The sequence below is a fragment of the Chaetodon auriga genome, chromosome 23 (genome assembly GCF_051107435.1).
Source record: "Chaetodon auriga isolate fChaAug3 chromosome 23, fChaAug3.hap1, whole genome shotgun sequence".
Taxonomy (NCBI): Eukaryota; Metazoa; Chordata; class Actinopteri; order Chaetodontiformes; family Chaetodontidae; genus Chaetodon; species Chaetodon auriga.
This window is the reverse complement of record NC_135096.1, coordinates 18,099,153-18,111,755: the sequence shown is the minus strand read 5'-3', so window position 1 is coordinate 18,111,755 and position 12,603 is coordinate 18,099,153. Positions and strand designations below refer to the sequence as shown.

Genomic DNA, 12,603 nt, shown 5'->3' with positions numbered 1-12,603 from the left:
ATCTTTTCCCTCACTTCATATATATATATATATATATATATATATATATATATAATATATAATTACATTTTCACAAATATATTTACGTTATCGTGTGCAATGTGTTTAACATTTTTTTGCAATGTGTTTAACATTTTTTTCTATATAAATATATATATATATATATATGTGTGTGTGTTAAACACATTGCACACGATAACGTAAATATATTTGTGAAAATGTAATTATATATTCTCATTTAAAAAATAATATATAAATGTATGAATGTATAAATGTGGAGCCAGTGGAAACCACACATCAATATAAACACATCTGCAACACATATTTGGTTCCGACAGCAGAGTGAGACCTCACTGTTTTCGCTCTTCTTCAACAGAGCTCCCAGCAGCACGCATGGCTCGAATCGGGGTCAATGCGCATGCGCCATACGACATGAACGTCGACTACAAATGATCCGTGAGTTCAGATAGATCGACGAAAATAAGTAAAAATATGTATTTTACTTATCACAGATTTAATGAGGCCGTGACGTCTTTATTTTGAAAGGTCAGTTCTGGAGGAAAAATATTCATTCAAACTTTTTCATGTCAATTCCAAAATATATTGGCTTTATTTTTTTTTATCTTTTTTTCCACAGCTCCAACTGATCACCTTTGGAGTAATTATGGCCAAATGTCATATTCATGCATTTAGAAATCTCTAATGAACCCCTCTGTCACATTTTATTTAATCCATTTGTATAACTGTACATGACTCATATATTCTTAACTTCATGCTTTGTGAATTTGTTCTATATCTAGAAATAAAGTTGGTTAAATTTTCAGATAATGTAGAAATTAAAAACTGTTTGTCGCCTTTATTTGTTCATTATACATTCGTTTTATTCATGTTGAGCTTCCATCTGATGCACATGTCGAGCGTTCAGACAGGAAACAGACTTTTAACATGACGATCAATTCGACTTCACTGAAGCTGAAACACCTGTCCGTCAGTTTGTGTGAGACAGACCTGTGTTGAGGCGTTCAGGTCTGTTTGGTTCACAGGCGCTTCAGCCTCATTTGAGCCGAGCTCAGACACACTGGATCAGATAATCCACTGAAGTTTCCTGTTAATAAACCAATGATCATTGCCATCATCCATTAATCGAATGATTATTTTCTACATTAATCTCCTGGTTGATAAAACATCAAAAAACAGTGAACAGTCTTCAAACGTCGTTTTGTCCCACAAACAGTCCAGAAATATTCAATTTGCTTTGATGAAAAACTGCAAGAAACAGTAAATCCTCATTTTTGAAAAACAATGAATCAATAATGAAAATAGCTGCTGACTCTCTCTGTCGGTCGATTGATCGACTAACCGTTGCTGCTCCAGTTGTAATTACAACTTTGACTGGCGAACACATTTTCAAGTCAGAAATGACCATAAATGTCTGATAAATCAACGCCCTCATGATGTTTCCTGTCGCCGCCCTCAGGACAAACGTTTCGCTCCATTGCTGGAATTGATCGATCCTCAGGTTGTAGTCTGCCGTGTTGCCTCTAGGGGGCGCCACAGCTTCAGATCTTTTTACACGATGAACTGAACCTCTCGTGTCGCGGCTGTCATTAACCCCACAGCCTCTGGGGGCAGTGCAGCACTTTGTGTTCCGTTGGTCTTGACGGCTCATCTTGTTTCGTTCCTCGTTTCCTTTCAGCCCATCACAGACATCACGGCGTCACACAGGTTGTGCAGTCTGTTCTGCCGCTCGCCGCTCTCCGACCGCAGCAGCGCAACAACAGCCGCCGCCGCTCGATGCCGACAAAACCTCTCACCGACCAGCACGCCGTTCAGCTCGCCGCTCATTGCCTGAGGGAGCCAATCTGCAGGAACATCCAGCTCGCAGCTCTCAATCACGCCATTCTTTACCTCCATGTGCAGCCGGGCGGAGCTGCGAGCTGACGATCGATCGTCCGTCAAGTCCAGGAGGGTCTGGACGCTGAATTTGGGTGTTTTACCGAATGTCCAGTCCCAGCTACGCAGCTCCGCCGCTGCCCGGCTGAGTCCAGGAAACAATGACTCATCAGCTGGGTTAATGAGGGTCGATGCAGCGTTGAAGCTGAACTCTGAACAATTAATCACAAACAGAGCAGATTAGGCTCAGTGATGTCACAATGCACTGGAGTTCACGTCTACATCACTGCAGCGATGCAACACGTTCAACCACTGGAGGTTAGACCTTCGGCTGCTGTCAAGACGCTCTTTAAACATCTTATTTCTTCAGCTAATTCAATATCAATCCATAACTCAACAACACTGACAGAAGTCCATTAAAACCACAGTATAAATACAACAGAGTGACGGTCAGCAGCTGTTTGCTTGTGTGTTCATGACTACAGGGAATAACCACCAAATATCAGCCTGTAATTACGATCCTGAATTTTACATTTGGGCATTTCAGTCTTCACAGGATACAGACTAATTACAGCAGGAGGACACTGACATCAGTGATGAAGATAATTAATTAGTTCTGGTAGTCGTTGCAGTGGCTTTGGTCCCTTTAATTCTCTAAGCGGAGCCATAAATTAATCTTTTATCTGATGGTTCTGACTCGTTGTATTTAGCTGTGGTTACACGGTTCGGCCAGCAGAGGGTCTCAGTCACTACAGATTTAATCACAGTGGTTCTTTCATTTCACTCTGACAGGAGACCAGTAGAGTCCAGTATGGTACCTGCATTGTACTGGTGTACCAGTGCGTCCAGCAGCTCCTCCCACTGCAGCGTGGGGGCGTGGTCCAGCAGGTTGGCGACAGGTGACGGGACGCTGGGCGTGGCGTTACTGTGGATACCAGGGCAAGAGGGGCGGAGCACGGCGGCAAGGGCGGAGCGGTCAGCAGAGTGCAGCAGAGTGCAGTGATGGTAGGACGACTTCCTGCTCAGTCTGGACGCGCTGCCTGTAAACATAAACAACAACACCCGATCAGCTCTCTGGGATCTGCAGCTGACTCTTCTCAATGTAATTTAACCAGCCGTCCGTCGTCCCTCCCTACCTGAGATCTTGAAGTGTCCGTTGAGTAAAATGTCAAATCTGTCAGTGGCCTGGACGTCCAGTCCCGGCCGGAGCCGCCTCAGAGCCTCCGTGATGACCTTCAGGTTCCTCTGCCGGTCGTACGCCTTCTTAGAGGTGAAGAAGGTCAGGTTGAGGTTCCCGAGGTCGTGGAAGACGGTCCCGCCGCCACTTCGCCTGCGGGCCAGAGGGATCCCCGCCCTACTCATGGCTGACAGGTTGCACTCGGTCCAGGGGTTCTGATGGCGCCCGATGACCACGGCCGGCCGGTTCCTCCACAGCAGCAGGATGCTGCGCTGCTGCAGGTCCACATTGGCGTCAATCCAGTCCTCCAGAGCCAGATTCTGGTACACATCGGTGGATTGAGACTGAAGAACCAGCCCTGCCTCACCGCCGTCAGAGGCCATGATCAGGCCGCTGCTGGAGGTGGAGCTGCTCCAAGCTGGCAGGTTGCTGGTTTGACACCTGGAAACACCTGAGCAGCTTCTTAACAGAGGCAACGTCCTCCTGATGTGTGACATCATGGCGTTTCACAGCTCAACACACTTCACACTTATTCACTTCCACATGTTGGACACATCTATAACGTGAAAACAAACAATTCAGTCCAGCTGCAGAAGAAATCCTGACAGCAACAAAATCACACACGTCTAATAACAATAAGAGGAAGACCAGATGTCCACGAGTGACTGAATCACGTCTCACCAAAACTTTAAAAGTTGACTGAAAGTGTTTTGTTCACTCGTAGAAAAACAAAACCGATCTGGGATGTCTCATTCATTTCCTGAGACTTTCCAGAAAACAATTATGTAATTAATTCAGGGATGAAATCCTCAATTGATCAAAGCAGATTTTAGTCTCATTTTAGCCATAAAATCGTGGACATAAGTTGAACATCTTTGGTTTTGTGGGTTGAAGAAAATTGTAATCGTTTGTTACGGTCCTGAATATGGAAATAATTATAGGAAAGTAATGATGATTTCCAGAGGGGTCCTTTCGTTTTTAAGAACTTTTTTCATGAAATATCACGCGTTTGAAGAATGACGACATTGACACATCCTTATCTAAACGTCCTACAGTCCGTTGACACCAGCGAAACCGCAGCCTGCTAGCTTTAGCATTAGCTCCTGCGTCGCCGTACGTGCTGCTGTTGTCACAGAAAACCAAATTATAACTTTATTACATTTTAACAAAAAGCAGTTAACAAACAGTCTGTCAGATACATATTGAGATATAGCTGAGAACCATTGGTCTCGTTCTGACCTGAACCGGAGGTGGCACGAGCGGACCGGCATCAAATCGCGAGGAACAATTTCCGTTCTCAACCTTCAAAATAAAGGCCGCCCGCCAAAACAAAACAGACATTCTGATAATATCTGTTAAGTTATTTCAACATGTCCTCTGTCCCACCTCTGGAAATGTTGGAGGTTTTTTTAATTCACTAATCTTATCATATTCCGTAGTTGTTTCCCTTTCATGACTGGTTTTGATTGCATGTTTTTATATTTGTGTAAGTTTTATTTATTAAACAAAAACTAAACCAAAATGGAAGTTGATTTTATGCATTGAACATATATTTACCGTCATATATGGACATTTAATCATGCAGAATTGAACAACAGGAAAAGGTGACACCCGAAGTGTTTGCTTTTATTCTGAAGCCGACAAACTTCCGGTTTGAGTGTGTCTTACTTGACTCTTGGCTCTGACCTCAGTCCCACACCGTAAAGCCTCCGTGCTGCGCTGCGATCTGCTTGACGAGCGTTCCGACTGCAGGGACACGAGCTTTAGTGAACAATTAATTAAATGAATCAAAACATGTTATTGGCAGCAGAGCTTTGTCACGTCTGAGTTGAAAACAAAAAGAAAAGATAAATAAATAAAAGCTCAGAGTAGAATACACAAAAAATTCGAATAAAACTCCAATAAAATGTTGTTGTTCACTTATTTTCTAAATCTTACAGATCAACATCTTTGCAATTTATACTTTTCAGGAAGTTGTGACATGAAGGCAAGAAAAAAAAAAGGTTCAATAATCTGTTTCATGACCTAAAAATACCTTCACTGTGTCACTATAGTGATGTAAATAAAAAAAATAAAAATAAAACTTCATTTAGTTCTGTTGTTTTTCAGTTAATTCTACTTATTTTCATTTTTATCGCATCATATTTTCATTTTTGATGTGACCGTTTGGCCTCTTCAGTCGAATCAGCCTCTGAGATCATCATCATGAGGAAGAAGCAGAGAGACGACCAGAGAGAGGAAGAACATGTGACCACATCCTGACAACACACACACACACACACACACACACACACACACACACACACACAGTCAGAGTCAGAGTCAGTCGGAGTCGATGATGTTTCAGGTGAGATGTTCTTTCGTTCAGATTGTATTTTCAAACTAAATGCTGATTTTGGTCAGTACTGTTACTCTGTTTTTTTCTTATTTACTGTGTGTACTTTCACTTATCACCTACTGTCAGTCTTTAAAATGACACATTATGTAAAATGTGTCATTTTAAATGCTTTAAATGGAGACTCAGACAGATGAAAGAGGGAACTTTAAAAGCATTTTATTCCCTTTAAGTGAAGTTTTGACGGGCTGTTTCTGAATGAGGGAAAACATTCGTCTTTGGTTTGCGTGACTTTAAAGTCGTCGGTGTCACTTTAAGAGACGCTCAGTGTGAATCGTCTCGGGGTGTGAAGTCTTCGATGTGTCCTGCGTTCACACGTTCACACGTTGTCACAGAGCTGCTGCCTGACCGAACACTGAAGGCCGGTAACAACCAGTAAGACTGAGGTGGAAACCAACGAAACCAGATCACAGAGCGTTTCTACCTCCTCATCCTGCAGGTCAGACTCACCTGTCGTGTGTGACATCATGTCTGACTTGTGGCCGTGTTCCTGGTCCTCTCTCCCTCCCATCATCCACCACTCCTCTCATTCCCAGTCACCTCCTCCCCTCTCCTCCCTCTCGTCATCTGGAAACCATGGAAACCCTCCTCACACTGAGGTTCTGACTTATTTACACTTTTTTTTAATGGACTCGCTTTTTTAATTATCTGTGCACTTAATAATTATTGACTTATTTATGCTCTTCCTCATCCTCAGGTACCCTCCTACCACCTCCTACCTCAGACCCAAGTGTCCTCGCCTCACCTGCCTGAGCCCCAGGTAACTTCCCCTCATCATCTCCCTCCTCCACAAGTGACCTCCCTTCACCTCTACCATACTCACATTGTACCTGAGAACCAGGTAACCTCCCCTCACCTCCCTCATCACCAGGTAACCTCCCCTCACCTCCCTCATCACCAGGTAACCTCCCCTCACCTCCCTCATCACCAGCCAACCTCCCCTCACCTCCCTCATCACCAGGTAACCTCCCCTCACCTCCCTCATCCCTATGTTACCCCGTCCCACCTCATCCCCCAACCCCAGGTGACCTCTCCTCACCTCCTCTCCTCGACCCAGTACCACCTCTCCAACCAAAATCCTGACCCAGGTTCAGGTCATCCACACTGGAGCAGAGCCGGACCACCTTGCTCCCACCAGGTAAGATACTGCACTCCAGCGAATAAGCAGACCCAGAAATGCCGCTGAGTCCGATCATAGCATGACTTCTGTCTGTCTGACCTGAAGCAGACCCAGACCACAGCCCACCTGAACCTCCATCTCCAGAACGGGAACCAGTTCAGCACTGATGGGGCTCACCACAGAGATGAACTGGAGAACGCACACAGACTGCCCTATAACACCCGCACAGTCTTCACCAGTGGTGGGTTTGAACAGGGGGACACACCTGGCCCAGTTCAGGACACCTGGAGACCTCCTGGACCAGCTCTGTCCCAGCTGCAGTGCTCTCCACTGGACTCCATGTCTGGAGAGGTTGCCCTGGGGAGATGGAGCTCTGTGGACTTTGGCTCGTCACCTGCTGAAGGCTTCTCCGGCGCCCAGTTCTTCCATGACAGTTTCAATGCCCCCCAGCCCTTCTGTAGCCCCAACACACCTGGTCCAAGTCCTCATTACCCACAAACCCCCACCATCTCCAGCCCTGCTCCTCCAATGCATACCTGGGAAGAGAGACTGGATTTTCATACACAAGCATCCAGACAGGAGTTGGACCCTTACCTGATGACCCCCGACCCCGGGCAGCACCACCTGCATCAGACAAACCAAGGCCTCCTCCAGGGCCAAACAGGGCTGATCCAGGACCAGACGGGCCTCCTCGACGCCGCCGGGACCTCTGAGAGCTGTTTCTCTCCACGGGGAAGAGCAGAGGATGTCAGCAGGGCTGCCCCGCCTCCAGGCCCTCCTGCTGAGTGTGGAGGAGGAGCAGGAGGAGGAACAGGAGGAGGACATGGTCAAGCAGACTGGACATGGGTGCGTTTGATGTACAAAAAACATGCAAAGTTACTGCTGGTTAATTTCATGTGAAAATGAGGAGTAATCAGTGAGCGAAGAAGTAAAATAACGAGCATGTAAATAAAGTTCACGTGATGAAAACTAGTCAATGAAGGTGAACCACAGGTGAGTCTGAAGTACGTGAGTAAAGACGTGGCTGTCTGTGTCAGCACATACGCTCACAGAGTTAAAGACAATAAGAATTACTCTATTCTTCTGTTTTATTTTCCAAACTGATTTCAATCTTTTCTGGTCACTTTCAGATGAAACGGCCGAAACGGAAAAACAGCGCTGAGGGTCGAGACTGCAGGTAACCTGAAGGTCGCCATCAGGTGATCCGACGTATGACGACGACATGCAGGGTCCTTCTAATGTGATCTATTCCACCGTGTGTGTGTGTGTGTGTGTGTGTGTGTGTGTGTGTGTGTGTTACAGATTACTGTGTACATTGTGTAATCGTGACTTCAGTAGTCTGCCGGCCTTAAACGGACACATGCGCTCCCACAGCGGCTTCAGATCTGCTACGTGGTTGAACAAGGTCCACCCACTCACCCACTCTCATACACACACACACACACACACACACACACACACACAATGACGTCATGAGTGTCCCGGTCCTCGGTCTTCAGGGTGAAGACTCCTCCCCACTGGTCCCAGCCTCCGTCTCCACGCTGATGCCCGTCAACGTGCCCGCCCAATCCAGAGGCTCGGCCAAGGCGTGCAGGAGCACACAGAGGAGGTGCGGTCACCTCGGTCCAGCCGGCACACACGCCGTGCTCTACCACAGCCTGCTGCGCGTACAGGACGAGGACGCGGCCGTTAGCGGCGGGGGTGATGGAGCAGTCACCGGGGATGACGGTGTCCACTACACGCCCCCGCCCATGCTGTGTCCCCTCAGGGCGGGGCCAGGGCTGTACTGCTCCCTGACCACTAGGAGGCAGCAGAGAGTGCAAACTGTCCAGCTTCACAACACACACAGTAAGTAAATGATAAGTAAGTAAAAACCTGATCCGTACAAACACTGAGCAACATGGGGCTTTATCCTCCCTCTGCTGATTGGTTAACAACCAGGACACGATGAAACTTTGTGTCTCTGATTGGCAGATGGATTAAATGATCTCGTTGCCATGGAGGCAGCCTCCCCTTCTCCTGGCACAGTGACAACAGGAACCAATAAGCCGTAAGTAAAACTGACCTCTCAACCAATCATACTCATTTTGTGCAGTGATGTCACTGTTTGATCACCTGCTCATGCTGAGCTGTCAATCACAGACGCATCAATGTAGGGCGGGGCTTCCAGGCTGAAATCCCACCTCTGCTGGGCCGAAAAAATGCACACTCCGACTCCCAGAATGCACTGCTGCTGTGGACTCCGTGGGAGGAGCTGGAGTGTCCCATCAATAAACAGAGAGGTATCCACACACACGAACGTCCTCGTTTCAATCGTGATTCCCATTGGACCATTTCTGATTGAAACATTGTTCGTCCAGTTGAAGCTCTGTTGATGATGGCTCGCTCCAGCGTGGTGCCAGGGGGCGTGGCCAGCCCAGAGTCTGCCCTTCATGTCCTATCACAGTGCAGAGGGGACTTCCTGGTAAGATCTCATTGGCCGTTTGGTCTGTTGCTCTAAAGTGTGAGCTGCTGACAAACTTAAAATCTCTGAGTGCACCTTTGGTCTAATCAGCCAGTATGTGATGATGATCCACATTCAGATCTTCATCATCTAATCAGCACGTCTTGGCAGCGTCAGTGTTTCCCAAAATGTTGAACTGCTCTTTTAACCGTATGAAGACTCAACCGTGAGAGGAGAAGCCTCACTTGTTTCCAGCACATAACCAGCAAATTAAGTCCGTACGGACACGATACGAGCTTTTCGTTTTGGTCCACTGAGCGTTCGAGCTTCCTGTTTGCTGGAGTTTCCCAAATCAAAAATGGCTGCAGCTTTTGTTTTTGTCTTGCAGCTGACGGTGGAGAAACTGCTGTCGACTCCTGAAACCTCCAACAACAACCGCGCAGCTCGACCGAGTCAAAGTACGAATAACTGAGTACATCTACTACTAAGTACTGCACCGATTCTGACATGTTGAAACTTTGAGTATTTTCATTTTATTCTACTTTATTCTTCCACTTCACTTCATCTCAGAGGGAAATACTGTTCTACATTAGACACCTCAGATGATTCATGTTCATCTGATGTGATGAAGAACTTCACTCATTGACCCAGAAACACAAAAAGCATCTAAAATTGGCTAAACATAAACCACAGATACATGTCAGGGATAAAAATAGAATAATATGCTTTCATTATCTAGAACTGTGAAATGAGACTTTTTATTTACTTTTTTGATACTTTAAGAGCGTTTTGAATTCAGGACTTGGAGTATTTTTACACCGCTGTAGTACAGGCCGCGGTAGTATGTGAGTTACTGACGTGGACCCTGTGAAACGTGTCTTGCAGGCGTCGGCTGGAGCGCAGCAGAGAGGACGCTGCTGCTTCAGTCTCTGCAGCTTCACGGTAAAGACTTCGTCCGGATGCAGAAAGCTGTGAGTCTCCGCTGCTGTTCAACATGAGCTCCGGCCGCTCGCCGCCGCGCGATGCGTTCACGGGTCTTTGTGTGTGTCCAGGTCCAGACTAAGTCCGTCTCTCAGTGTGTGGAGTTTTACTACCTGTGGAAGAAGAAGCTGAGTCTGAGCGCGAGGACCCCGGCTGGACTGACCGTCACTCTGCCCGACGCAAACGTAAGAAACTGTTCAGATTTGAGGGAAAATGTCCCAGAATGCACTTCACTTCAACCAGGGGCAATGGCAAAGGATCATTATAATCCTCACTCGACAAACTGTCGTCAAACGTAGATTAAAGAGTCTTTTTAGGCCAATTAGAGTCTGAATAAAATAAAACAACGTGTCCTCGAAACACTTTGATGTTGCTGTCACAAGAAATGAGGAATACTTCTAAAATACTACGAATTAAAGGGTAAAAAGGAGAAAAAATGTGGCTGAAGAAAAACAGACAAACAAGATTCACATCTGTCACTTCAGTAAGTAAAAGTAGAAGTACTACGGTGTAGAAATACTCTGTTAGAAGTAAAAGTCCTCAATTCCAAATGTTCAAAATTCAAAAATACATAATTACGACATCAAAATACACTTTAAGTACCAAAATTAAAAGTACTTGAGATGCAGAATGAGCCCTTTCAGAATATACTCCTGAAGCATTCATGTGTCCTGTGTGAAGGCACAATAGAATGGAAATACTCCAGTAAAGTACAAGTACAATACTCATTTCTGAGAAGCTGACGTGTGGACATGAGGACATCAGACAGCGTGAGGTCCCTCACGTTGAGGTGAATCTACCTGCACGACACGTCAGGCGCCTGCTGCCCTTTTTTCTGCCTGGCTTTAAAGACACAAACACAAAAAAATCCTCACGTGAGTTCTACTGGAAATATTTAAGACACACGGAGTCCTTTCAGAGCCTCTCATGAGCGTCTGACGAGCAGTCAAAGCGTGAAGTGCTGACACAGTTTGGCTTCCAGTCATCGGGCGGTTCAGAGTTTCGGGTCAGTCACTTCAGTCTCTGCAAACACAAACGAAACTAAAGGCTGAATGAATAAAAACCACTGAAACCAAATTCCTGTTATCGGTCCACACACTCCGAAACACACCCACACAACACACGCTTCCTGTCAGAGGCGTCAGGCTTCTGCGCAGGCTGTGACTTCACATTTCAAATAGCCGGCGCACGTGTGTGTGTGTGTGTGTGTGTGTGTGTGTGTGTGTGTGTGTGTGTGGTCAGACCCCGGTGAGTCAATTTAAATTTTCCATCAGTGTGGTTTGGATTCATTTGATCAATGATTTCCACCAGCTTTGTCTGTTTGCTCACTTCTTGATTCTGTCAGATTCGTTCAGTCACACGTGCTGATTGATGTTTTACACATCAGACGTCAAACACACCGCCCGTTTCATGTGTTTTACAAGTCACAAGTCTTAAGTCCCAAGTCAAGACCAACAAGTCCCCAAGAGCGGAGGCTGTTACCGCAGTGGATTAATGACCCTGGTTTCAGTATGAGAGTCAAGGATCAAGTAAAAACCACACGTCCAGAGACAAGTCCCAACTCAAGTGCCAAACCAGAACTAACAAGACTCAGGTTAGGACCAAAAATTCCCAAGCGAAGACAAACAAGTCCGGAGGCAAATCACAAGCCAAGACCAAGACGTCCCGAGTAAATTCAAAACTCAAGTCTCAGGTCCAACTCCAAACCAAGACCAGCAAATCCTAAGCCAAACCCCAACTTCACACCCAAAAGCCCAAGTCAGGTCACACATCAGACCCTGAGTCCAGACCAACAAGTCCCCAGGAGTGGAGGCTGTTGAAGGAGCAGATCAACGGTCGTGGTCTTGGTGTGACATGTTGAACCGTCACACATGGGTGTCCACATACTTTTGGCCAGTCATAATCGTTGGGAGGTGCTTTCATTTCAACTATTGATCTCATCCTTTCAAACCATCAGCAGTTTTTGTTCCCGAGCAGAGCGTTCAGTAACCGAGTCATTGACGAGTCACTGGTCATCGATCAATAATCTGATCAACCTTACGATGGCGTGTTTGTGTATTTATGGTGATTAAAAAGTGTTCATCTCTGTGTTTCTCCAAGGTCAAAGGTCGTCAAAGATCTCATGATGCATCGTGAACGACTGGACTGTCACCTGCTGGAGCGACACACTACTTAACCGCACGCACGCGCACACACAAACACACACACACACACACACACACACACAGATAAATGTTGTAATTAAGGCTTAAACAGCACAAACTGTTTGAATCCTTGACAGCTCGCTCACTTAATGCTTAAATGCTTCTTATCGTCACACATGTATTTATTTCCACTTTGCCTTCCTGATCTCAGAAGTCATGTCGTTGTACTGATAAAAATATCTTGAGATGAGCTGAAAATTAAAGGAAAACTCCACCACAAAACACCCGTGCCTCCACCTGGTCGACTGTGGTGTTTCTTTGCTGCACCTGTGACAGATGGTCCAATCACAGACGCTGATGTTTCCCAACAGTCCTGCACTATATTTTCAGTCATGGTGACATTTACACAGGAAGCAGTTGACGCCTCTCGTTGCGAAGCTTCGTTTTGGA

General features: G+C 46.1%; 2 protein-coding genes across 2 annotated transcripts; one reads left to right on the top strand and one right to left on the bottom strand.

The window, feature by feature from the left end:
* Positions 1-530: 530 nt before the first annotated feature.
* Positions 531-4,921, bottom strand: lipt1 (lipoyltransferase 1). Its single transcript, XM_076723363.1, has 4 exons — positions 4,310-4,921; positions 3,030-3,626; positions 2,712-2,933; positions 531-2,105 (listed from the first exon to the last, which is right to left on the bottom strand). Exons 2-4 carry the CDS (start codon positions 3,568-3,570, stop codon positions 1,693-1,695), a joined length of 1,176 nt encoding a protein of 391 aa, XP_076579478.1. The 5' UTR covers positions 3,571-3,626; positions 4,310-4,921; the 3' UTR covers positions 531-1,692.
* Positions 4,922-6,249: 1,328 nt separating this feature from the next.
* LOC143315835 (transcriptional-regulating factor 1-like) lies at positions 6,250-12,602 on the top strand. The gene is made up of 12 exons (XM_076723341.1): positions 6,250-6,603; positions 6,691-7,431; positions 7,716-7,762; positions 7,888-7,990; positions 8,085-8,433; positions 8,560-8,635; positions 8,728-8,867; positions 8,946-9,049; positions 9,417-9,486; positions 9,914-9,999; positions 10,081-10,194; positions 12,110-12,602. The coding sequence occupies exons 2-12, from the start codon at positions 6,925-6,927 to the stop codon at positions 12,143-12,145; spliced, it is 1,632 nt and encodes a 543-aa protein (XP_076579456.1). The 5' UTR covers positions 6,250-6,603; positions 6,691-6,924; the 3' UTR covers positions 12,146-12,602.
* Position 12,603: the final 1 nt, after the last annotated feature.

Excerpts from the sequence above, each read along its gene's own strand:
- lipt1 (XM_076723363.1), bottom strand. The coding sequence starts at position 3,570 with ATGATGTCACACATCAGGAGGACGTTGCCTCTGTTAAGAAGCTGCTCA. Across the intron at positions 2,934-3,029 it reads CGGACACTTCAAGATCTCAG|GCAGCGCGTCCAGACTGAGC; the intron begins GTAGGGAGGGAC and ends TTATGTTTACAG. Across the intron at positions 2,106-2,711 it reads GGTACACCAGTACAATGCAG|AGTTCAGCTTCAACGCTGCA; the intron begins GTACCATACTGG and ends TTAATTGTTCAG.
- LOC143315835 (XM_076723341.1), top strand. The coding sequence starts at position 6,925 with ATGTCTGGAGAGGTTGCCCTGGGGAGATGGAGCTCTGTGGACTTTGGC. Across the intron at positions 8,434-8,559 it reads CCAGCTTCACAACACACACA|ATGGATTAAATGATCTCGTT; the intron begins GTAAGTAAATGA and ends TCTGATTGGCAG. Across the intron at positions 10,195-12,109 it reads TCACTCTGCCCGACGCAAAC|GTCAAAGGTCGTCAAAGATC; the intron begins GTAAGAAACTGT and ends TGTTTCTCCAAG.